The following is a 27,641-nucleotide window of genomic DNA, read 5'->3' on the forward strand; positions in this document are numbered from 1 at the left end:
GGAGTTTTAGGTTGGATATTAGGAAAAACTTTTTCACTAGGAGGGTAGTGAAGCACTGGAATTGGTTACCTAGGGAGGTGGTGGAATCTCCTTCCTTAGAGGTTTTTAAGGTCAGGCTTGACAAAGCCCTGGCTGGGATGATTTAGTTAGGAATTGGTCCTGCTTTGAGCAGGGGCTTGGACTAGATGATCTCCTGAGGTCCCTTCCAATCCTGATATTCTATGATTCTATGACTTTCACAGAGATAATTAATTTCTGTGGATCTATGTTCCCAGATACATGGCCAGAAGACACTATATTAAAAATTTGTTTTTACTTCATTACACAACACTTATGCAGTAGCCTTATGTTATGTGTCTTCATAGCACCCTGCTTCGGACAGCTGTCACCCCTTCTCTCTCCTGGCATTGGTAGGATTCCCACATCTTTGAGTCTGTTTTCTCCAGTTACTCCACTGTTTGATGGTTAGCTTAATTGTGATCTAAAAAGGTGTTACGGTAGCTGCAGCAGTATAAGAATTTTTTATTTGCATAGTTTTGTGAATATAGCTACTAAAACAGTGGGCTTGCAAAGGCCTTTCACCTTTTTGCGCTTGGTAACAGCTCTACAGCTCCGAGTGTGTCTAAGAGACTGCACTGATTGCTCGATTTTCAGCCTTTGAACTCACTTGGAAGTGAGATTTATTTGAGGGTATTGCGTGATCCATGAGGTCCTGGAAATAGAAGCAGTAGATTGTAGCAGACATCTCTGAAAAATTATAAGGTCAACATAAGAAGCAGAGGTTTTAAATTGGATGTGGTTTAAATTTTCCCAGGCCCTCCTGTATTTTGCTACTCACTCAAGTGAGAAACTGCCCGCAGAATTATTACTCAGCATGATCGCCCCATGCTCTTGTAGCACTTTGCCAGTGGTGCTGACAGCAGCATTTTGAAACTGACTTAGAGTAGGGCTATCCTATCCAGTTTCAAATGGCTGTTGAGTGCTGCCTGAGAAGTGCTACTGTGTAGATGTATAGGCAATCACTGCCTGATTGTTTTCCTACAGGCACTTTGCAGGGAAGGGTTAGAGAGAAGGGAGGAAGGCAGAGAGCAGACCAAAAGACAGGGAGAGAAGTGCTAATAGGATTTGTAGCTTTAAAAAAAACCCTTCTGAAATAAACCCTTTCCTTTATTGAAGTTTTTCTTCTGCTTAGTCGGCCAAGTCCCATTTGAAAGTGCTGAGAAGGGGATTCCCATCCTAAAACAGGCCAATTTAATTTTAAGACCTGTCAAGCTTTATTAAACCTTTATCACCAATTATTTCCTTCTATGCCAGATCAAGAAGATTGCTTTTGTTCATGGGGACATATTGCTTCTTCGGATACATCCCAGTGAATGAAAGAGTTTTCATATTCATAGTAGGAACACATCACTTTTGGTGCAGAATACTGACTTCTGTGGTGTGTAACATCTACATGTATACAAAAAATACCAGTGGCTATTGAATTGTAGTCACAAACTGGAGTTGCATGTCTAATTCTGTGTTGACAATTGGCTGATTAAGGACATTGCCTTGGATGGCAAACAAAAAAATCCCTAAGTGTTGTTGATGGGCTGCTGATGTCTTTAAAGAAACTACTCAATGTACCTATTGCCAACAACTGGAGTACACAATAAACCCTGCTGGATATGGTTTAGATAAAAGGCTGCTTTCCCTCTGGGGAAAATAATGACTTGTTTGCTTGCTTTATAAGAGAGAATGAAATGAGAATTTCTGGCCAATGGAAACCGTTTTTGAAATTTCCATGACTTGTCTCCATCTGTGGCAATCTGAAAAGGCACCGAAGCTTCACTTGTCTCAGTCCATACAGTCAATGGAGCTTTGCCAGTTTTCACTAGCTGAGGATCAAGTCCTTGATTTTTGTGTCTCATTCAATTCATATATTAAAAATAATCTCCCCTGTCTGACTTTCTAGGTTTTATGAAGTGTGCTTGCAATCTGTTTGGGCAATACCACCTTATTCATTGTTTCATTTGCTTGTCTGATGGAGAGACTAGTGTGGCCAATTTTGGCTGGACGTATTCCTGGAGGTTTCATTACATGACATAATCTTTAATTAAAAATAAATTTTAATTCCTGGGGAGTCCAGGACAATCCTGGAGGATTGGCGATGTCTCTAGGCATGTAGACTTCCTTGTTTCTTCCAGTGCCCAAAAGTGAGCTAAGTGCTTTAAAGAACAAATAAAGATGTTGTCCTTGCCCTCAAACAACTTCCTTCTAGTTTTCCATGTGACACAGCAAGTGAGGGTAACAAACAACAGGGAGAAGGACGTATAGATGATTAACTTGAAAGTGAGAATTGTTGAACCCAAGCCAAAATATTTGACGGTGATAAGGATACTTCTTTCCATCTCACACTGAAGAGTTGATATGCTCGTGATATGTATTTTACATATACATTAAGGTCTAGGTCGAAAAGAAACTGTTCAGTGTATTGCAGTGTTTTATTTATAATCTCTCAAGGTAAGTGAAGTGCGGGTCTAACTGTTGCTTTAATTATCTAACAGAGCTTTGAATACCTTCTTCTGATTCAATGTGCAGAGGTGACAAAATGGCAGATGAAATTCAGTGTTGATAAGTGCAAAATAATGCACATTGAAAAACATAATCCCAACTATACATGCAAAGTAATGGGGTCTAAATTAACTGTTACTACTCACAGAAGAGATCTTGGAATTATTGTGGCTAGTTCTCTGAAAACATCTCTTCAGTGTGCAGGGCAGTCAAAAAAATTAACAAAGTTAGGAACCATTAGGAAAGGGATAGATAATGAAACAGAAAATATCATAATTCCACTATATAAATCCATGGTATGTCCACACCTTGAATACTGTGTGCAGTTCTGGTTGCCTCTTCAAAAAAAGAAAAAAGTATTCGAATTGAAAAAGGCGTAGAGAAGGGCAACAAAAATGATTAGAGGTATGGAACAGCTTCCATATGAGGAGAGATTAAAAAGGCTGGGATAGTTCATCTTAGAATATGCTGTATTTTGCTACTCAAGCAAGAAATGGCCCGTAGAATTATTACTCAGCATGGTCGCCCCATGCTCTTGTAGCACTTTGCCATTGGTGCTGACAGCAGTATTTTGAAACATAGGCAAAATAAGCAAAAGGAAATATTTCTTCACACAACACACAGTCAACATGTAGAACTCATTGCCATGGGATGTTGTGAGGCCAAAAGTATAACTGGTTTAAAAAAACAATTAGATAAGTACATGGAGGGCAGGTTCATCAATGGCTATTAGCCAAGATGGTCGGGGACACAACCCCATGGTCTGGGTGTCCCTTAACCTCCAACTGCCAGAAGCTGGGACTGGACAACGGGATGGATCACTCAATAAATTAATCTGTCTGTTCATTTCCTCTAAAGCTTCTGGTACTTGCCACTGTCAGAGACAATATACTGGTCTAGATGGACTATTGATCTGACCCGGTATGGCTGTTCTTATGATCATGATAATGCTGCCAGCATCTCCTTCTTCAGATCTGTCCTTAAGACCCATATCTGCCACAGCACCTATAAGAAATCAGCTAAATAATGATGCCTAGGTTGAAGGACAGATTCGGCATAGCTGACCCTTATTTCAAATATTTATAATAGCAAAATAAAGAAAACACTTTCAAATATGTTCATTAATGTAATAAGTGCATGCCGTGGACTGTATCATCTCTCCTACCCTCTGTTTGTCTAAACAGGTTGTAAAGTCTTCGGGACAGACTTTGCATGCATTTGTATAGTGTCTAACACAATCGAGCCCTGATCCTGACAGGCTTCTTAGCTCTACTCCAATATTCAATAATAGTTTGTCTCTTCAATATTCAGAGTACCTGAATTCCTGGGCTAGCAAGGATAAGTAGTTTGCATATGAAATATTATAATGTTAATTAATGGATATCCTTAATACTGGTTAGTAAATAAGAGTCGGACATAAAATATTGTATTTTCAGCTATAATGGCATAGAGCTATGTAAGGGAATTTTATGTAAAAAGCTCTTTAAAAATATGTGTATGAATTCAGTGTATTTGTTTTTAGTAAGATCTGTGATACTTATTCCTCATTTTAAAAGTTTATCCAATAAGATTAGAAATGTAGGTGAAAAGGTTGACCATATGCTTCACTTTGTCAAGAAAAATACATATAAAACCCTGGTATTACTTTTGAGAATTGTAAGATACAAATAATACTCTGTGGGTTTCAAGTCTTTAGATCATAAATTTGATCTTTGCAAGAGGAACAGTACAGAATCTTAGATGTAATAGAATTCTCTTCCAGCAATACTTACAGGAAGATTATTAAAATACTCCAGATATTGACATTGTCTAAAGAGATCTACTTGTGCATATTTCTTTAAAGGGGAAAAAAAACATGCCTTAATACACAATATTACCATAGCTAGGCCCTATTATACTATTGTAATCATAGCTTAACCAAGAGCGGTGATTAACGATGGCAATTTATTGTATCTGACGAGGGGAGAAAATAGGAGATGTTGTCGTTATCATAAATCATATCATAAATAACCAAAGAGAAGCACTCAGAAAGCTTGTGTGGTGTCAGCAGCAAGGCCTTTCAGGCACGTTAGCCCAGGATGTAGCCATAGAAACCCCAAAGTCATATTGTTATCTTACTCTTGCTGCAGTTATGTGATACAACAGTATTAACATATAGATTAGGCCATTTATAATACTAGGTGTCATTTCAGGTTGGCTTGCTTATATAGCATTTTAGTTTTTTATTGTGCAGAATGTTAAGGAAACACTGCATTTTTACAGGTCAGTATATAGCCATTTATAACACACCAGCTTCACACCTCTGTCAGTCCTGCTAATGTACTCTGTTATTGATTGGTTGTACTGTCTGAATTGTCATTGCCTAATTACCTTGTCTTTGCTAATAATTTCATTTTTAAAAAGTCAAATATGTTCTTTTAAAGAAAGAAAATGTACGCCCATGTGCTTCTACCGTACTGAGTTGTGTGCAGAGTGTCTGTCTATTGGAGCAGAGGTAGGACAATGTAGTGAGGGAATTAAGCTATTATAAAAAGCATGCAAAATCTGTTTGTATTTGTAATTTGTCGCTGAGGCCTTTGGCTCCAATGCTGTGTATTTTAGTAATTGCCTCCAAACAAGGGGACTTTCAGAGTACATTGTAGCTTGGCTATCGCAGGGAAGAAACGTTATCAAAAATTATTTGGAATGATGCCAAACAGACCCAAAAAAAATAATAAAATAAAGAATCTAGTACAATATCGTGTTGTCTATACAGAGACTGTTCCCAAGCTTTTCATTCTGTGGGTCACTTAAGATAGACATCTTTTTATGACTCCTTTCCCTTCCAATCCATAGCAGCTATGGGCCTGATTAATATTACATATATAGTATGTGTATATAAGGCCTACGTTATGGGGGCAAAGTAAAAGTAAATTCTTTCCTCTCTGGGACCTTTTTAGTTTTTAGTACCGATTCTCATATTTTTGCCTGGAGTATATTGCACAAATGTAGGATGTTTCTTTTGTAAGGTTAGATAGAGATTGTGAACTTCACTGATAACAATCTGCCATACTTTGTTTTTCACTCCTTACCAGGAAATTGGGTGTGTCATTTAAGAAGTCTGGGTAATGTAGTCTGACAAACATTTCCTGTTGTGTGAAATATTTATAATTAGAACCACCACTAGTGGGCATTCAAAAAAACTACGTGCACATATTATATTTACAGCTGGAAGCTCCCAATGCTCTAAGCTCTTTGCCGTTGCAGTTTATTTCTGGTTTACTGTGTATTTGCTGCTACTCCTGCTTTGGTCTTCACAAATATGATTGTGTATGACTTTATTCCTAGGCTTGGCGGATTCAGTTTTTTTAAATAATTTCGACATATATCAATGTTTATTTTAAGCATTTTTTTCAACTTTCGTTAATTTAAATTTTCACAGTTGTGAGAAATGGAGAGGAGTCAGAAAATAATTATTTAATGACAGTAGACACTGACATTCAGAAAGTTACATCTGTATAATGGTTAAAACACAAATTGTCAACTTCACATGTCAAAATATACAAAGTAAATATCCTTAAATGGAATTCCAATAAGTTCTCAAGCAGCATTTTTCTTACTTTGCCTATCTGTAAATTTCAATTATTATTGATGGAATTGGTTTGTCTGTACAGTAAAATTGACATTTACCAACAAAAATCTATTCCTTCCGTTTATACCAAAGAAACGTATAGAGAACTGACAGAGAACACAAAGAAGGCATGTAGGGTGAAAAGTGATGCTGGTTTTTATCTTAATTGGTCTGGAAATTCATAAGTCATGGACTGGGTTACAGTTAGCATCAATATTTGAAGACTGATGGATGTTTCACCACTGTGACAGAAGGGGCTCCTTAGACCACCTGGAAGTGCTTTGACAGCTTGAGTACTATGGGAATGTGAAGCCTGTCACCTCTATTGAACAGCTTCCAGTCCAGCCCAGATTAATACTAGTGACAGAAAGTTAACATCTAAACATTTGGGCCAAGATGTTCAAATGTGACTATTGATTTTGGATGCCCCAATTTTTTGGTTATTTAACTGATACACCTCAAACAAGGGCTGATTTACAGCAAGTGTTGAGCACCTGCTCTCTGAAAATCAGGTCCCTTTAAGGTGTTTAAGGCAGGCACCCAGAATCACTAGCCACTCTCAAAAATTCTTGATTTCTGTATATACTGGTGTCGTTTCAGTCCAATGTACATATGTCTACGTTATAACAACTGTTATCACAGATGGAATGAACTTACTGGCAGGTTCAGCACAAAGCTCAAAGTCTCAAGGAAACAAACTTCCCTTCTTCACTGCCCCCAAAGGTGGTCCCGGGAATGAGAGATTGAGGAACACTAGTGGTGTGGTGTGAGAGAAGTCTACCAACATTGTATCCGTTTTGTAGATAAATTGTTCGCTTCGGTCTCTAATTCTGGTCACTTGGTACTTTTGATAAGTACTGAAATGTACAAAATTCACAGGAGTAAACATGGCATCATTTTAAGTTCATATTGCACAGTAAGAATCTTGGTGAGGGAGGTTTAGATTTAATATGCCTTTAGGAAGTCAGGATATTATTTTGCTACTCTTCTGTCAATTTCTCTTAGTGAGTACAAGCACATTTTCTAGTTACTTTGGGAAAGTGCCATAGTTATTACAAGTTAGAGAGAAAAGTTATTGTGCCATAAGAAAACAACATTCAACTTTTAACAAGTCTAGTACTTTGATTTAGATACTATAGTGGCTGGGATGTTATAGTTATGATTCATTCTAAGTCCTTGTCTTCAATAGCTTAAAACTTTTCTCCAAAATTATCTTTTGGCTTAATCTCATGCTTTATCTCTGGCAATAGGTGCGTGTGTGTGTTTTTGAGTTTGAAGAAAATTGTTCAGCCATTGTTGAGTCAGGGCATGAAAAAACGTTTTTCACGTGTTAGGAAAAATTGCCAGCTTCTTTCTTGCTCTTGGTTCAGAATATAAAATTTAAATCTTGACCTGTATCTGGTCCTCAGTGAGGAATGTGTGCTTTGTCAGGTTAGAGGAAAATGATTAGGAAATAGATAGTATTTCTGTTTCAGGTCTGCTAAATTATCTCCATTCATGAATACTAAATTCACTTAAAATTAAGAAATGTACAAGTGAAAATAGCATACCAGACATGTAGGGTCTGCTGTCTACCTTACTAATCAAAGTGTAACTCTGAATAGAGCTGCATGCTTCTTCAACCTTGAGACTCTCTCTGCACACAGCCAGCTGATCCTCCTATGTAGCCCCTTGAAGGAAGGAGTGGAAAGAGCTCAACAAGTCTGCCAGCCTTATTGCCAAACTCTGACATTTGCAATCTCAACATTTGGGTGCTCCCCACAGTGGGAAATACCCCCAGCGAACAGTCCACTATGTAAAATAAATGTGCCTTTATTTGGCATCTTTGCACTCTTTTAGAAAAGAAAAGAGTGCAAACTCTGCTAAAATGTGGGTAAAGATTTTAAATATAAAAAAGACAAGCACTTACCGATCTCATAGAAACTATCTGATCTCGTTAACATATTTTAATAATTTATCTTACTGGGTCTGGTATTATAGCTGGTATGGTGTATTTGGGAGGTTAAAGCTATCACTAAATACAATAAGACAAAATATTAAATTCATGCAAATAAGCGGTGTTAGTTTATGTGGAAACTAGCCGCCTGGCCTTTTTGCATTTAATGTCTTAACAGTAACATTGCATCAGTTTGTTTTTGTTCATAATAGTAAAAGCACTGTTGGTATGTTCTGTTCAGTGTGTATTGTCTGTCCACCTCTGTGCCAATTTCAGATGATATGACTCTGCTACGGCTCTCAGCTGAGGGACTTCGTCTGTTCTACATAGGTACTTATTTGGCTTTTTTCACCACACTGTATGAGCATCTCACAATAATTGAATGATGTTTGATTCTCCATTTGATAAAAGGGAACTGAGACACAGGATAGGTTAAGTGACTTACCCACTGTCACATAGTAAGTAACTGAGCCAGGAACTGAACAGAGTCTTGTGTCCTGGTCCAGTGGTATGTCCACTAGACTCTCCTGCCTTCAAGTTGTGAGCTTGTGCTCTGAGCTCTGGAGCTCCTAAGTATAATAGCTGGTTATGTCCAAAAGTACGGTAATTGTATATGCATGTCATTATTTTCCCTACTTGAAGTATGAATGTAGGCTCTTAATACCTCTTAATTCCGGAGTTCAGTGCATTCTCCCCTCAATCTCCTGCCTTCCCATTTGATAGCTGCCTGCCACCTTTACATCTTACCTTCACCTGAAAAATAAAACTCAGCCTTCTCGGTATTAGGCAGGCAGAGGTTGCTGAAAGAGGAATGCAACTAGCCCTACCACTAGCCCTGTCTCCGAAATTAAGACAGTTTCGGTGCTACTGTGCCTGTGTGTCAACTTTAAGGACAAATAGTCCTAACATCACCATGAACTTGGAAACTCATCCTAGAAATGCTGAGAGCTGCTGTCCTACTACTGACCCACAGCCAAATTACCAAGTTATGTATTCAGTAACCACTTGACCTTTAAGAGCAGGTCAATACGGCAGCTGAGAGGGAAACAGACCCATGCTAGCTCTGCTCAAGCTAAGTGCTAAAAATACCAATGTGGCCGCAGCAGCACAAGCTACCTGCCAGAGGGGGTCGGGAGGGTTTGTACGTGGGGCAACTACCCCAAGCCACCAGCCAGGCTGCTCTTTTTAGCTTGAGCTGAGCTAATGCATGTCTGTCTACCCATGCTGGGAAGCATTCCCCCCAGCTGCGCTGTAGACATATCCTATCAGTCCACGTTGCTGTACAGAAACCTGGTGCACCAGGGAAAAAACGTTGTGCCTCTTTAAATGCTTTTGTTAAATAAGGTTCAGCAGCTTTAATCTTTTGGCTGATTTAAAACTTAAATAAAAAATTCCAACATTCAGTACATGAGACCACCATTTAAAAATGTTGACATTCTTACTGCTTGTACTGACGCTTCTCTAGTACCTTCTATCCAAGGATCTCAAATAATACGTTTAAGCTGAGCCTTACAACGTGACTGGGAAGTAGGTGAAATTATCCTTATTTTACAGATGGGGAAACCAAGGTACATAGAGATGGTGACTTGCCCAAGGTCAGAGAGCAGTTCTGTGGCAGAGCCAAAATAGAGTTCAGATCCCCTGGCTTCCAGGCTTGTTCCTTAACCTAAAGATAATCCATCCTTCCTTTCAGGAATGTGAGAGACTGACCACATTAGGTAGGATCAGGCAGTGCACAAGCTTCCCTCATCTCTCTTCTAATACACTACATTCAGAATTGCTGGCCTAATAGTGGACTTCACGGCTGACTGCTGTCTGATTGTTTGACTTGGGTGGTGGAGAAATTCACATTCACGGTCAGACTGAGAGTACTAAGCTACATTTGAACCAAGATCCTATAGAGGTGAACAGCTAGTGTAATAAACAATTTCTCAGTATAGCCTTAGTAATGTGTGTATTAATATTGATTCAGCACTCTCTTGACTTACAAAAATATCTGTAATCTTGAAAAACCTCCCAAACAGCTCTAGTCTCCTTTCAGTGCAGGAGAGAGTTATTAGGGCAGATGGCTGAGGTGATATCCATTTGACCTGTAGATGCTGACTCAGGAGTAGTACCGTTCATAAGGTGGTTGGAGATAGGGAGAGATCACAGTGAAAGAGAGTTAAAAGCAGTTCAGTTTACAAAGGATTGCACACTGAATGGTGCCTGGTAGAGACTGATATAGCTAAGGGTGAAAAATAGTTGCATTATAATCCATCCCTCCACATTTTCAAATACTTATAATATTGTCAAGCAAATTACCTTTTCAGAGTGACATTTTTCCATACTTTGGTCTTTGCCCCAATATGAATTTGTTTGAAGGAAAATGGTCCAGTAGTTTTTGAGTGAGAGGAGAGTTGAGAGATCAGACTTTCTCTATTAAAAAATCGTGTCTTATTTTCCAACCAGGCCACAGTAAAATGGCTCAGGTCTGAAAGCTGCCAATTGGCAGGAAAATAGCCCTCATGGAGGATCATTACATGGCCTTGTTCCAAGTGAAATTTGGGGTTTATTTGACTGAAATATGGGTGTTTCCAAATTGCCACCTGAGCATGTCCAAAGAGCACTTTGTGTGTCAATAGTAGGGCTGACTGGAAAACCATGCTTCCGTTTTACAAAAGAAAAGTTGAGGTTTTGACATACGTTTTTATTCCGTGGTGGAACAAAAACAAGAGCTTTTTAAAATGTACACAAAAAGAGAGACTGACCCATCCCAGAATAGCCAGTAGCTCAGTAGTTAAGGCATTGATGTGGGAGACCCAGGTTCAAACGTGTACTCCAAATCAAGCAGAGCAGGGACTTGAATCTGGACCTCTCACATCCCAGGCGATGGCCATAAACATTTGGCTATTGGCTGTTCTGGGGTGGGGATCATTCTCTCTCTGTTTGGTTCTAACCAGAAATTCCACACTGTACCTGAGAAACCTTCCTGACAAGTTTTGTTGAAACTGGCCATTTCCACAAAAAGATTGTTCCAACAAACCAGTATTTTCCAATGAGAAACGTTTTGTCAGAAAAATTCCCAACCAGCCTGAGTCATTAGTTAAATGCGTATGAACCTCCAGAACAATTCAGGGGACTATGAACTTGCCCATACAATTTTCCAGGGAATCTCAGTTCTTATAAAAAGGCTGGTGGGTTGCTCTGTTATGAAGTTGGCTTTGTGGTTTACAACAATGTGCATGAGGCGAGGAGCCAAGAGGCTCTCCGTTCTAGTCTTGCTTTTACAGACTGAGCTTTAATAGTCTCTGCACTTCCCAAACCTCATTTATTGAGATGTCACTCAAACCCCAGTGACGATAAAATATCATCACCCTATTTTACAGATAAGGCAACAAAAGTGCCAAGGGGTTAAGTGAGTCACCCAAGCTCACATAGAAAGCTGGAACTAGACCCCAGATATCTGATGTGATGGACTGAAGGACTCAAATTCAATATGTAGAAGGTTGGAAATGCTTAGGTACTGCTGTGATGGATGCTAAAGAAGACCCTAAGATGGGTAGATTGTCTCAGACCTTCATCTCCATCTGAGTTCCATTTATTGGCTTTCCAGACAGGATTTCAAAAACGGAAGCTCCTTTGGCTGCGTGTGGACTTAATGTGTCTTGTCGGAGTAGGGGTTTGCTCTTTGTCATTGTACAAAATTCCTGCCTCCATTCCCTAAACTGTTATGCAGAACCATGTGCAGCGTAGCTATTCCCCTTAACTCCAGAAGCTGTTATAGTTCCATGGTGCTGTATGGATATAATGTGAGAGGTGCCTGGGATGAAAGAAGTTCTGTCAGTGTAAAATATTCCACTATTCTCTGTTAGGGCATGCTATATCAGCTGTTTAATTGGGACACGGAGTGGAAATCTTTGGCGCGGGAATGTTTAGTTTTCCTAGTAAATGTAAATATCTTTCAAAACCCTTTTCAGACTATGAGCAATGTTGGTTGCTGCAGCTTTTTTTCTTGTTTTTAATTAATGCAAAATATACCTCCACATACCTCATTTTATCCATATAAAACCTTTTATGTCCACCCTAAAAGGAGAATGATAATATTCCTTGCCTCTCATATCATTTTGGATTTGGCTGTGTTGTGTTTTCACTCTTGTAACCTTGATAAGTAGATAGTTTGGACTTTAAAGTGCAATGTTGCTGTTGAACTTCATCTTGTTTTCTTTTTACTTAGGGTATTTAAAACAAAAATAAACGGCTGATGGGGACCCATGCATAATGGGGTTGGGAGGAAATAGACCCAGCACCCCACAGCGTGGTTGCCATCAATGCTGTATAACGATCTAATATTTATTCCTCCTTCATCTCATGCCAGTTTGGAACATAAGGGCAGAGCTTATTCATACAGCAAGGCAGACAGAGATTGAAACTGATTTGATGATCCTGAAACATAAACCATCAGTTAGATCTATTTGTAGCCGGTGCAGACTCAGTCAACAGTGATCTGTCAGTTTTCCCTTCTAATATTTAAAAAATAGGATGTGAATGCCCAGCCAAGCAAACCTAACTCCCTAGCACTTTCTGTTTTTCATGGAAGGCTTTATACTCAAGCAAAGTTTCCACTCTGGGCTGGCTGCTGTAAATCCTCTGGGCCCTGGCAAAAGCCAGAATTGCCAGCTTATTTTACTTAATTAGCGATGCTGGCAAGATTCAAGCTTCAGTCCAGGACTCTTGACTCAACTCTCCTAAATCAGGGCATTGACACATTACAGTAAAGAAACATCAGCTCAGAAAACCTGAAAATAAACTCTTCCAAAAGGTTTTTTTTTTTTTTAAAGAGCATCTTATTAAATGGCTTTAAACAATTTCAGCATTTTATTTCAGTTTTTAAATATTTATTAAAAAGACAGCCTGCTCACTTAAAAAGGGCAGATTTTTTTATACTTCACCACAATAAACAATTTGTACTGTACGGTACCGATTTTATAGGGACAGTCCCGATTTTGGGGACTTTTTCTTATATTGCCCCCTCACCCCCATCCCGATTTTGTACACTTGCTATCCGGTCACCCTATTGTACTGTGTCCTTCATCCAAGAGTCTTAAAACACCTTCCAAATATAATATAAACCTCACCACACCTCTGTGAGAAAAGATAAATGTTGTGCCATCCTTGCAGGTGGATAAACTGAGGCATGGAGTTTACGTGACTTAGTACTTGTGTACATGGGGAAAATGTATTTATTTAAGAGTGTCCACATGGCGTGTTATACTGGTATAATTGTAGCAGTATAATCATATCAGTATAGTTATGCTGGTAACATTTCCCCATATACACAAACCCTTACTGGAAGAACAACAAATAGTATGGGTGGAGCTTAATCCTCTGTTTTAACCATTAGGCTATGCTGTTGCAAGAAAAACATGGAGAAAGTATGTTTAAGTGGACAAAAGGTCTCATGTTGGGAGCTATATTCATGGTGAACAAGAAGTGTACAAATAGTTTCTCTGAAAGTATGAAAGAAAATCATATATTACTCTTATAAGTTAACTGACAATCAAAAATCTGTGGGCATACAAATAAGGCATACATTTAAAATGTACTGGATTTTATTTAATTGGGTGTACACTTTGTGATTTGTTTTATTATAATAGAAAACTTTACTATTCCCCTCCACGTTTTTTTTTTTTTTTTTTAACGAATCAGTCAGGTGCTTGTGTGTTTGTAACCCAAGCAACTCCAGTGGGTTAGAGTGAGATTCCGAGAGGGTGAGAGAGACTAATATGTGATTGAGAACTTTCTTCTTATGGTATACAAAATGTTTGGATGCAATATCATTCAATGATACCAGTATCATTTCACTTGTGAAATGGTAGCTATATTTTTGGGTGAGCTTTTAGCACTCATTAAATGTCCAAAGTCCTGACAAATTGACCAAGTCCTATTTATAGAACAGATGAGGCAAAATACAGCAGCAGGGGAAATTCCCTTCACTGCCCTGTCAATGTGCCTCAAACCTGTTCTGGAGGGTCTTTCTTTATGGGTGAGACATACCTTCAAGTCCATTTGATCCTTGGTTTGAGGCTTCCAACAATGGTTCGAGTTAGTGTCGGTTGTGAAGATGGATTTTGTATTGCAGACAGACGTCTACCAGTCACTAAATGTAATTGCTTTGCTCGCTTCATGTAGGTCACTGAACAGGTAGCAGATGATGATAACGTTGAGCCAAATACAGTTTGAATGCTGTCTTGATGCTTATTCATTTTCAATAATTTATTTGTTCCTGTATAACATGTTTTTAAAGTATCCCAGTAACTTTTTTTTTTATTTCTTATAACAGAGGAGGAAGAGGAACAGGTACCCACTGATGGAGGTACATCAGCAGAAGCCATGCAGGTTCCCCTGGAAGAGGAAGGAGAGATGGAAGAGGATGAGGCAGTTAATGATGAAAACTTCTTGAGCAAGAGACCCTTAGAAAGTCCTGAAGCTGAGGAAATGCCTGCTATGAAACGACCAAAACTAGCTATCACTAAAGGGGACATCATTGATGGAGCATTGGAGCCACGTGAACCTCTCAGTTCAATAAACACTCAAAAGGTGCCACCAATGCTTTCTCCAGTTCATGTTCAAGATAGTACAGATTTAGCCCCTCCTTCACCAGAACCACCAATGTTGGCTCCCATTGCAAAATCACAAATGCCAGCTCCTAAAACATTAGAATCAAAACCATTTGCACCTAAAACAAAGGCCAAAACTGGTTCTCCAGGACAGAAGACTAAATTGCCTAAAGCCACTCCAGCACCAGTAGTTATTGGAAGTCCCATACGTTCACCAAAAACTGGATCCAAAGAGAAGAAATCACCAGGTCGTGCCAAGAGTCCAAAAAGTCCCAAAAGTCCAAAGGTTCCCGCTCATGTTTCCCAAGTGGCAGTCAAGCTTGAAACCCCAAGTAGAACTCCTTTGGCTGCGTTAAGTGAAAAGATGGGAAAAGAGAACATCCAAGTAAAACAAGGGCAAACACCACCTGAGCCTGGGAAACAAAATAGTGAAAATCCATCTAAGAAAGTGGCAGTGATGGACAAGACCATTGATGATTCAATTGATGCTGTGATTGCTCGTGCATGTGCAGAACGAGAACCTGATCCATTTGAGTTTTCCTCTGGTTCAGAATCAGAGGGGGAAATTTTTACCAGCCCTAAAAGACTTTCTGTTTCAGAGACTCCAACTCCTAAAGCTTCTGTTTCTGCTAACAGTCTAAATAAGGTAGGAGCCACCCCAATGCCTCCCTCGGGTGGGACTTCAAGCTCAGACATTTCATGGACAATGGATGACTCAATTGATGAAGTCATTCGAAAAGCAAAGATGGGGTCACCTTCTAATCCGCCTCCAAACTTTCCTTATTTCTCCTCTCCTTCTGCTTCACCACCAACACCGGAACCTCTGCTCAAAGTCTATGAGGAGAAAACCAAGCTGGCATCATCAGTAGAAGTGAAAAAGAAGCTGAAAAAAGAGCTGAAGACAAAAATGAAAAAGAAAGAAAAACAAAAAGACAAAGAGAAAAATAAAGACAAAAGCAAAGATAAGGATAAAAACAAGGAGAAGGATAAAGACATTGGAACCAAGGAAGCAAAGTTTCAATGGAAAGACCTACTCAAAGATGATGACCTCGATTCCTATAAGTTCAAAATGAAGGACTTTGATGATGTTGATACAAAAATGAAGTTGAAAGATGGCAATACCAAAAAAGAGAGAGAGAAGCATAAAGATAAGAAGAAAGATAAAGATAAAGGCAAGAAAGATAAAGATAAGAAAGACAAAGAGAAAATTAAAGATAAAGGTAAGGAAGATAAGATAAAGGGTCCCTCAGCACCTCTTGTGTTGCCTCCCAAAGAAATGCCTTTGCCTTTGTTTAGCACTCCTACCGCCATGAGACTACCTACCATGTTGACTTCCTTGTCCACAATGCTTCCTGAAAAACTGTTTGAGGAAAAAGAGAAGCCTAAAGAGAAGAAGAAAGACAAAAAAGAGAAGAAGAAAAAGAAGGAAAGGGAGAAGGACAAAGAAAAGGAAAAGAAGGAGAAGGAAAAGGAGAGAAAGGAGAAAGAAAAGAAAGACAAAGAAAAAGAAAAACACAAACATGACAAAGTAAGCTGTTTAGATGGTATTAACATGTTACATGTAAGAAATTATTTACATTTGCTCCCACACTTTCTCATTACAAAATTTTGCTTTCTAGGAAAATTTAATGGAAAAATGCTAATAGATAACCTGGCTTTATTTTATGACAAGTCACCAAAGTCAAAACAGGGTATGGTGTAAATTTCTGGGTTTGTCCAACAGTACCGGACAGAGCCTCTGTAGTTTTAGAATTGCCAAATGTTTGTTGAATTCAGTTTTGCAAAACTGAAACTTGGGGTTGTCTGAGATCAGTTTACATCTGACCTGAGCTACCAGGGTTCCAACATTGACCAGCTGCCCTTCACTGATAAAGGTGAGTCCTCTAGGTCAGAGTTTAGACAGATTTACAGCACTGCCTAAGGAAGCTTATATAGTCATTGCTGCACATTTGTTCCATAGATGAATAGACTTCTGATTGTCGGGCTGTCAATCCAACAGCTTTCTCGTGAGCTCTACATTCAGTTTTATAAAATTGAACTGTTTTTTTTTTTTTTTTTGGAGTTAGTAAAATTCCACAGCCTGCTGGAAAAATTGGTAGATATAAGGTATAATGATAAGCAGTGTTAGCTTGAATTATGGATTTAATCCTTACTTACCTATCCAAGCTCTAGTTGTTCTTCTGAAGGCAAAAAATATTTCTAAATAAGCCTCAGGTTCCTTCCTACTAACCATCCCAATTGTACAGTATGGCCACAAGTTTCTCTCTTAGCAAGACACCAAACTTGTTTTCCCCATTGATCAAGCACAGTAATATTTTTTTTCAAAACATAGTCATTATGGCCTAAATGTTCAAAAGTGGCCTCATTTTGAGTGTTTTATTTTAGTCACTAGAGCCTGATTTTCAAAGGGATGAGCACCCACAGCTCCTATTGACTTAGGAAAGTCTATAGAATCATAGAAATGCAGGGCACTACTCCATTAAAGCCACTTTCTACCCACCCCAGTTTTGCTAATTGATGTAGATCCGGTTGCAGCCTAATCTTGATTTATATATATACACACACACACACACACACACACACACACACACACACACACAATTTTGCTCTTCTCCTTGTCTACACTGACTAGCTTTAAATGTGCCCAGCTTTGCAGCAAGTACATGGTCAGCATAAATGCCTGATCTTGGGAGACCACCCCCTGCCATTGCAAGAGATTATAGTCTGTTGTCTTCTTTCTAGGTTTTGAGCAATAAATCTTGCAAAAGTTGGCAAACGTAGCTTCTCAGTTTAGAGTCCAGACATTCTGAAGAATTAACTTCCCTCATAGAATCATCGGACTGGAAGACACCTAGAGAGGTCATCTAGTCCAGTCCCCTGCGTCATGGAGGACTTGATGATGGTCACAGTTTTGTTCTACCTGTCCATATTGATTTATCTGACTTTCAGGCCACTGCAACATACACAGAATACGTTTCATGGATTCTTTAGGGTAGGTCTATACTTACCTCCGGGTCCGGCGGTAAGCAGTCGATCTTCTGGGATCGATTTATCGCGTCTTGTCTAGACGCGATATATCAATCCCGGAAGTGCTCGCTGTCGACACCGGTACTCCTGCTTGGTGAGAGGAGTACGCGGCATCGACGGGGGAGCCTGCCTGCCGCGTCTGGACCTGCGGTAAGTTCGAACTAAGGTACTTCGACTTCAGCTATGTTATTCAGCTACGTTATTCACGTAGCTGAAGTTGCGTATCTTAGTTCGAAGTGGGGGGTTAGTGTGGACCAGGCCTTAGTCTGTGTGCATTGACACCTCTTCCTCTGTAAATCTGGGACATTTTGGCCCTATTGCCCCAAAGATTTTAACAAAGAGTAAAATGCAGACAAAAAAGATGTTGACCATTCTTCACACATTACATGGCCTAATAAATACATAACTGTTTTTTATGTTTTCTGCTTATTTCTGTTCTTAATTTACTTTAGAGCAATAGAATGTATACACAAAGGAGTCGGAACTATTAAAGATTTGTTATAGTCTCAAATATATATTTTAATGAAAGGAGTTCAACGGTAATAAAAACTTGGTCAGATTAAATTGACAAAGCTGCCCATTACCTTGGCAAAAAGTCCCTGTCAAAAGATAAACTTTAAAGCTAGAATGCATGAAAGACTCCCTAGATAGAATTAAAATTTAAACTGATTCTTGATAGATAAGCTTTTTTTAAATCCACCTCTTTGCTGCAAGTCAGGATTTTAAAAATAAATTTCCCCTTTAAATCTCTTGAGCGATTTTCATTTTTTGCAAGGCCGCACTGCTGGTGTCCTGGAAAAATGGAGAGTTAGAGCTTTATCAGTTGGTGCCCTGAGGTATGTGGCAAAGAAGCTAAATCCTTGAAGATTAGCAAAAAAAATGCAGCACATGGCAATAAGGGGCTTATATGACTACTAGTATTAGTTCAGGTGAAAGAAGTATTGCTTATACATAAAACTGGACAAATCCACTGACAATGTATTTTTAGTTAGCTACAAAGGAGTCTTATATTGCTGGACTTTACCTCTTTGGTGATTTGGGAAGCTTAGTAATCCACTGTAAATACTCTTCTGCTGGCCCCAATTCCCAGTATTACTCCAGAATGCTGCTCTTTCATTTTAACCCCTAAAAGCACATGTTTCCTTAATTTAGCTTTTAGATCACACAATGGCTTACTTAACCAGCAGTTGTGCTGTAAGTGCAAATGATCAAGTTACTGCCTGGACACTTAACATTCCATGACGCGTCAATTTAAGAGAAATAAGAATGACCTGAAAGATGAGTGGTGTTCGTAGGAAGTCTCTCCACATTATAAACTTGATTATTTTTTTAAAATGTCAAATGTGTTAGATAATGTAATAAAGGAGTTAGGGAATGTTTGTGTGTTTAGAAAAATAGTGTTAGCACTAGACAATATGTGGCAGTGAGTAACATTTCTAATTTAGAGTACTATGTTTTGTTATAACCAGGTTTTGTTAAGTAAGTGATTTCATACCTTAGTTTTGATTTATTTTTTTTAAATATATTTTGTTAATGTATTTCCTGCAACTGTATGCCAAAATGGTTGGCAGATAAATGCAGGGCAGTCCACAATATATTGTATATAGGACACACAAAAAGTCACAGCATGAAGCCTTGGCATGCTTAATGAATTAAGGCATTCAGTCACAAGTCCGAAGAGGAAGAGGGGGAATGACGATGATTATTCAGGACAAGATTGTGACTATATGATCTGCCATGAGCATTGTTATGCTGCCCCTGGAGTAACCCAGGAGGGAGATTGTGATTTAGTTTCCCCACTGCTCCGGGGGGGAGCAACCTGCATTGTGTATAGATCCTGCACACTGACAGATCTATGTGGTATGGAGGTGGAGCTCTGTGGAGCCTGCTTCCCCTCCCCCACACCTGTGGTGTTGGTAGCTGGCACAAAGGAGTAAGGGGGCTCTGTATGCCCCATCGTGCTGTCACACAATCCAGGCCATGATTTGGCCCTTATTTATTTGTTACAGTAGCACCCAAAGACCCCAACCAAGATTTGAACCCTCTTGTGCTGGGTGCTGTGCACACAGAGAGACAGTTCCTGCCCCAAACAGGCTACAGTCTAAGTCAAGACAGACAAATGATAGGCATGGAGAAGTGAAATGATTTATGCAAGGTCACATAGCAGATCTGTGGCTGAGCCAGGAACAGTACCCAAGTCTCCCAAGTCCAGTCCAGTTCCCTGTTCACTGGACCAAATTGTATTTAACGGAGACAGATAGAAAGCAATTAAGAGAGACACAAGGGGAAGAGAGAGAGAGCAAGGCCATTCCACACAGCAGGAACTGCAGAGAAGAAAATGCCTTGTACCAACTTGTGAGGAATGGCAGAAAGGAGACTTGTGGTATATAACCAAAGGAGTGGAGAGAAGTCTGAGGTAAAAGCATAAAATCATAGGGTTAGAAGGGACCGCAAGGGTCATCTAGTCTGAAGCTAGTCCATGGAGAGCTCTTTGGTACAGCTTGGTTATCTGTGTAAAAAAAATGAAATGTAGAGTCAGAAATTAGTAGGGGTTGGTTTTGGTTTTGGTGGAAGTTGCAGCTTTGTATATACAGTCCAACTTTCTCAGTCATGTATCTCTGCATCTCTATATATGGGAATATATAATTATTACACCTAATTGCCCTTCCAAGTCCTCCTCCTCTGGCCTTTGCCTTTTTCCATCCTGCCCTCTTATCATGTTGACAGTTAGTCCCCTCTTTCCTCCTTAAAACACCTCCTTTAAAACATGCTTCTTCCCTCCCGAATTGTCGCTTTTTCTTTCAATCAGTCCAGCTGATTGTGCAGTGAATTGTTGTGTGAACTGTTTTTTCTCATTTGGATACCAAGGCCCCGAACCAACACAGTGCTTAAGCTTGTTCTAAAGTGCTTTGTTGAACAGTGCTGGATTTAAGCATGCATTTAAAGTGAGAACTCTTCAAGAAAAAAATCACAAGAATATTTTATTGTGGGAAGTGTTGGGCAACCTAAATGTAGTGGTTACTATAGCTCCCCCTCTAAAAATGAGTTGAAAAGCTGATCCTCTCGGGCGCTGAGCACCATAAACTGCTATTGTTTTGGAATTTAGGGTGCACAACAGACACTAGTCCAGGGGTAGGCAACCTATGGTACGCGTGCCGAAGGCAGCATGCGAGCTGATTTTCAGTGGCACTCACGCTGCCCGGTTCCTGGCCACTGGTCCAGGGGGCTCTGCATTTTGATTTAATTTTAAATTAAGCTTATTTAAACAATTTAAAAGCCTTATTTAATTTACATACAACAATAATTTAGTTACATATTATAGACTTATAGAAAGACACCTTCTAAAAATGTTAAAATGTATGACAGGCACGCGAAAACTTCAATCAGAGTGAATAAATGAAGACTCGGCCCACCACTTCTGAAAGGTTGCCAACCCCTGCACTAGGCCTTAGTAACTCAGCCCCATTCTTCACAATATTGCAGAACATCCTGACTGTGGTCCCAAGGCTGCAAACACTTATGCATGTGCTTAATTTTGCACATGTCAGTAATCCCGTTGAAACCATATAATTAAGTGTTTGCAGGTAAGGGGCTTAGATTTTTTCCCTTTTCTGTGTTCAAAGTTTTGATTCTGCAAGTATGTTTCCTTGCTGTATTTGGGAAATATTTGCTTTAATCTAAACTATGTGAAGTGTGCTCAGATACCAAGATGGATTTGTAATAATTGGGTGTGAAGATGCTTCTCTTGAGGGCCTATTGAGTACAATGAGAATATCTGTACAATGTTAGGGTCTGACCCACAGTTCACATGTGTCATATCGTATCAGTCTCAGGGCTTGTCTATGGTGCATCACAGTGTGGACTATGGTATGAATTGCAGTGCACATCAAAGTGTTACAGTAACTGTCTCACCTGGACACTGCTGGTGCAAACTGAAAGATAACTGGTTCACATTCATATAGTATAGTTTGAAAGCATTAATGCAAACAAAGTACCTTTCAGTTCACACCAGCAACATCCAGTTAGATTGCAACACTTTGGTGTGCTCTGCAATTCACACCCCTGTAGTCCATACTGCAGCACAATGCAGACATAACCTCATTGTGTGGAGACCAGCTTAATCTTTTCATAACTCTACAAGAATATTAAAGCAGTAATTAACATACTGCACATACATTTACAAACACAATGAACTTCCAAGTTGACTTTTCAGCCCATAACTGATTTGTGATGAGATATTGCAGGGCTCTCCCAACAGTGTCCTTACATGCTTTGGCATGTAGTATGGGGAAGAGTGATCATTCCTTTTGTCAATTTAACTCAGCTCCAGTGTAATTAGTAAAGAAGTGTTAAATCTCTGTTTAGAGAAGCAGTGTATTTATTGTTAAATGTATTCCCTTGAACAGATCAAAGTGGAACCTGTTGTTCCAGCTCCATCACCAGTTATTCCCAGGCTGACGCTGAGAGTGGGTGCTGGCCAAGACAAGATGTAAGTACAAAGAAATCGAGTGGAAAGGGGTGCATGCTTATCAGAGATTCATTGCTTATCACTTCTAATAAATCCTGTTTTCATAAAGGAAACTTTAAAAATGATTGGCTGATAAAGGTGTGCATCTGAGAAACCTTCTCCCGATATTACAAAGTATAAATCAAAATACTTGCCATTAAAGAAATCTCACCCAATTTATTTCTTAACCTCGGAACGAAACACCTCAGCATTTCCAAGGAAAACCCTCTGAATTTCTCCATTATCTGTCCTGCTGCATTCCCTGCTAATGTTCTTCTAGGAACATAGTCTTAAATCACTGGTCAATTTAGGGTAATGACCAATCTTCAACAGTAGCCAATGAAAATCTTCATAATCCATACCGTACTCCAGGGAGAAGTTTCAGAGCCCCAGGCAGTTAGCAGCTTTGTGCATTGAAACATGATGGTTGACATCCCTTTATACATTTTTATCTTAGCTAGTATAAACTGTTGGTAGTGGTTATTCATGTAGGTGCCTAATCCTTTTTAAATCCTGGTTTTGTTCATTAGCTCACTAATTATTATTACTTGTACAGTACTACAAAAGGACCCAATAGTCCTTTTGTGCTGGGTGTTGTACAAACATAAATAAATAAGACAATCCTTGCCCCAAAAAGCATATGATCTAAATAAGGACAAGATGCAACAGGTGGGTGTAGAGCACAAGCGGGGAAAGAGTGTGTGGAGGGGAGGAACAAGTGGCATCAAGTTCCATAGGTTGGTTTTGCTTTGTGTGAAAGTATTTCCTTTAATCAGTTTTCAAAATGTGTTGCCTTTTAGTTACACAGGTTTCTTATATTAAGATATGGTAAATATTAACGCCCAACAGATCTTCTCCCTACCACTCATTATTTTATGTACCTCTGACATGTTGCTGCTTCTTTGTATCACAGCCAAACTAAATAGTCTAATCTTTTTTTCATCTCTCTTGATGTATGAGATAAGTTGTATTATTATCAATTATTATTATTACTATTGTATGCCAGTCTTTCCATGCCTCTTGTCATTTGCTTTGTCCTTTACTTGACCTTTTCTGACACATCTGATTTGAGATGGGGTAGCTAGTGCTGAACACAGTATTCAATGTGTCATCTTACCTGCAATCCATTTACAAAATGGCCTTGTGATGGAGTGGTCTATCTCTGAGATGATTGCTGACTCAATGGGGTGGGGGAAAGGAACTAAAAAGCTTTGCCATAGTTTGAAAGAATCAATGCATCCTGGAAGCTTGGGTTAGTCAGAGGCCTTCGGTCTGGATGCCTTATTTAGGGGCCTACCCAACTTGAAAGATTTGCTCCAGCCCTGAAAGATTCATTCTAACTTGGGAGCTTACCTGTTGCAATCTTGAAAGACTGAGTTAAGCCTGATAGTGTTTCCCCCTCAACCAGAAAAGCCTAGACAAAAGCCTGTTCTAACACTGGAAGGGGCGGGGGTTACGGTAGCTGGGAGCTATATTGTTATGAAGTTGCTGTGGGAATTTTTTTGAATTAAGTAATTTCAGTTCCTATGGGACCTAAAAAGTTATAAGTAGTATATTTTCCCCTTTACTTTTAATGCTCCCGAATCTTTTCTGCCTTTTTGCCCTTCATAATGTTAGAGTCTGACCCAAAGTTCACATGTGTCATATCATTTTATGACAGGCATTATTTTTTCAAAATTATTCTCTGTCCCGTTAAGTATGACTTCACTGAGGACAGTTGGACACAATGTCCCTTTAAAGCAGGGGTCGGCAACCTTTCAGAAGTGGTGTGCCGAGTCTTCATTTAATCACTCTAATTTAAGGTTTCGCGTGCCAGTAATACATTTTAACGTTTTTAGAAGGTCTCTTTCTATAAGTCTATAATATATAATTGAACTATTGTTGTATGTAAAGTAAATAAGGTTTTAAAAATGCTTAAGAAGCTTCATTTAAAATTAAATTAAAATGCAGGGCCCCCCAGAGCAGTGGCCAGGACCCGGGCAGTGTGAGTGCCGCCGAAAATCAGCTCGCGTGTCGCCTTCGGCACGCGTGCCATAGGTTGCCTACCCCTGCTTTAAAGTCTACCAATGCACTTTCCTTATAGATACAAGGAGGATGATTTTAGACTCAGACTTTAAGGTCAGAAGGGACCATCATGATCATCTAGTCTGACCTCCTGCACATTGCAGGCTACAGAACCTCACCCACCCACTCCTGTAATAGACCCCTACCCTTGGGCAGAATTACTGAAGTCCTTTAGGACTTCAAGTTACAGAGAATTCACCATTTACACTAGTTTAAACTGCAAGTGACCCATTTCCTATGCTGCACAGAAAGGCAAAAAGCCCCCAGGGTCTCTGCCAATCTTATTGGGGGGGGGGAATTCCTTCCCAACCCTGTATGGGGTGCATATTGTTTGCTAACCTTGTGAGTAACTATCATTGCTCGTACATAGGTATTTAAAAACCTGGGCAATTTCCTCGTACATATACTAAGTTTAATCAGTCAAGGTTGCTATAGACTGTATGTCCCACCAATGTAAACCACATTAGTGTTTAAGTAAAAAAAAAAAAAAAATGTAGCACTCCATCTACATTCCACTCACTATTATCCTTATTCAGTGTCAACAATCTCCCTTCCACAGCACACGTGTAAACTCTTTGGGGCATGGGATTGTCTTTTGTTATGTACTATATTCTTCCACATCTTTAACGGAGTGAGGCCCCAGTCCATAACTGGGGCTTCTAGGAGTTATTCCAATACAAATAATATCGCTGCCCTCCGCCTGAAGAACAATATCTAGTCTTAATTCAGACCGTGTTTTTAGTTCTCTGTTCAGTCACCTAGTAGCAGAGATTAGACCTGTGGATCTAAAGCCGTAAGTCTCTACAACGCTCTGCTCTGTCAGCTCAAAGGCTGCAGCAGGCACATCAACCTGTATGTACTCCAGCAACTAGAAGGGGACACGCTGAACCACACTGTGCAAGGGACTTATTTCAGGTTGAGATGGGGAACTGGTGAGTGATAAGTAGACGAAGTCTTGAATTATTTTAAATGCTCACTATCTTCGTTTTTACGGTGTATATTGCTGAGAAATATAGGCAGTTTAGCACTGTAACAGTTAACAGCTGGTGTGTGTTGGAGGGCGTTTTATATAAAATACTGTGTTGAATGGGTGTAATTTCAGAAAGAGAGAGGGCTATAAAGAAATAAGGCTTGTGAAATATGCCGCTGGACATTTTATTTGGCTTTATTTAGATTTTTTGTAAAAATAATGATGGCTATTCAAGGTCTATGCACCTCAGTGTAGTTAATCATATAGTAAACACCATTAAATTGAATCTCAGCAGCATTGAAATACATTCCACAGGTACTTGGCTAGTCAGCCAGCTATCCCTTTCAGCATCTCAGAAGAATACTCTCCACTTTCTCCAAAGACCCCAACCATCAAGTAGTGACTTTTGCAGCATGCCTGGAAAGTCTCTGAATGTGGGTTATTGTGGAACAAGGGGGAGCGTGTTCCATAGTCTTGGAGGCCCCACAGAGAATACCTGGCCAGCCACCCCCACTTTTATAACAAGGGGATGCCTCTTCAGCACCTTTGCTGACCGCATCTTTGACAGTATGTCACAGGGAGAGAGGCGGTCCCTCAGGTGAACAGTCCTAGACCATAACCAACATCCTTAAAGTCTGTCCAGAGGCCAGTGGACAGCCAGTGCAAATGCTGGAACACTGGTATTGTTTGTTCCCAGCAAGAAGCAGTAAGATGCCATGTTCATTCAGAGACAGAAGGTGCAGAAGGTGTAGGCCCATGGAGAATGGTACACTAAGACCAGTCCCGTCTTAATCCCATCCTGGGGCTCACATACTGCAGGCATGTCTACCCGAACGTTTACTGCACAGCAAGCTGGGGTGTAAATCTACAGCACTCCAGCGAGCTGCTCACCAACGGTCCATGTGGACCCTGCCGATGCACATGCACAACAGCAGTGGCCACACGGGTAGTTAGCTGGAGCTCACTAGATTTACACTCCAGTTTGCCACACGGTAAGTGTTCATGTAGACATGCCCTGCATGGAGACACCCCAATATTAGTCCCCACTGAGGGTGAGGGGGTGAGGCCACGCTATGTTGTAAAGACAGCTTCTGGTGTGGCTGCTGAGTCAACTGCTGGAATGGAAACTCTATGCACAGAAGAAGTGCAGCAAGACAGTAGCTGTGCATGCTTTCACTCATGTGCCTTAATCCTGATTTACCTGTATGGGTGAGAAGTTAGCTCATTCTCTCTACCTATTCAGTCCTTAGTCTCTGCTGAGATTGACAGTCAAGGTGCAAATCAGAGTTAATTGTGACAGTGAATTTTAATTATTTATATTTCTGTGAATGCTAATGTTGGCTGGTCCTAGATATAAAAGTGATCTCTGCATTTCATGTTTGCCCTACATAAGCATATGTTGTCAATCCCAAGAATACGGGTCTTCACAGTATCCTAAATAAGTATGGGGTATAATGTCAAGGTAGTAGAAATTAAAATGTAGCCATTACTGAAGGATAAATAGAACAGTAGGAAAGACTGCTACACATTAGGTTTTTGCAAGTGTTTTAACTGCACAATAAAACAAGTGGAAAGTAGATTATAATCAAAACATTTCCATCTTAGTAGTAAACAATTACAGCAATACTTGCATGGATGCCACATTAAAAGAAATTTAGTGGATTCCATTCTAATGCAATTAGAGCTAATTTTGTTCTTTAAATGAATAAAAGGTCAGCTAGTAAATCTAGTTTATCTTGAGTACAGACTTCAATAAATTGTTTTATTTAATTTGCTGTAAAAGATCTTATCCTTAATGGGCCTAGGTCTTATTAGTTTGCTTGGGTTTTAAAATATTTATGACCACCTTTTTAGTGATGATTTGAATGATAAGTTGGAAAGTTGTTGTTGTTGTTTTCCTGCAGTGTTATCAAGGCACAAGATCGCTAATTGAGTCAGTGTAGGAAGGCATTTAAGATTCGTCATGTAGAGAAAGCTGGTGTGGACCCTTCCTGAATTTAAATCTCCTGTAATTAGCTGTTTTGTTGAATCATCATGTGGTGGCTTGTTTGTCCGTTGTCCAGTTATTTTTTCCCAAACAAAATCATATTTCACACCTATGGTGTCTAAGAATGCTAATCTACTGATAATGCATTGGCATGGCATTTATTATGCAACTGACATGAACTTCAAATTAACTATGTGCTGTAATTCCTGATATTTGTGATAAATTCATTTTATATTTACAGCCAAATAAAAAACAAAAATACCAACATGTAGCTTCAGTGCGGGGCTTCAACAATGTACAAGTGATTTTTTTCAGGGCTTCTGTGGCTTAGAAGCAAGGCATATATTTTTGTGAAATCAAGTCTTTAATCTGTATCTTAAAATGTCAG

General features: G+C 39.5%; 1 protein-coding gene across 3 annotated transcripts in view; it reads left to right on the top strand.

The window, feature by feature from the left end:
- The window catches only part of TAF3 (TATA-box binding protein associated factor 3), a 148,805-nt gene that overhangs the window by 103,391 nt on the left and 17,773 nt on the right, over positions 1-27,641 (top strand). For all 3 annotated transcript variants that reach the window (XM_005291915.5, XM_042859469.2, XM_042859468.2), the window contains 2 exons: positions 14,422-16,226; positions 22,132-22,214. In XM_005291915.5, coding sequence (XP_005291972.1) covers positions 14,422-16,226; positions 22,132-22,214 — 1,888 coding nt within the window. The remainder of the gene's footprint in view (positions 1-14,421; positions 16,227-22,131; positions 22,215-27,641) is intronic.

This window comes from Chrysemys picta, chromosome 1 (assembly GCF_011386835.1).
Source record: "Chrysemys picta bellii isolate R12L10 chromosome 1, ASM1138683v2, whole genome shotgun sequence".
Classification (NCBI taxonomy): domain Eukaryota; kingdom Metazoa; phylum Chordata; order Testudines; family Emydidae; genus Chrysemys; species Chrysemys picta.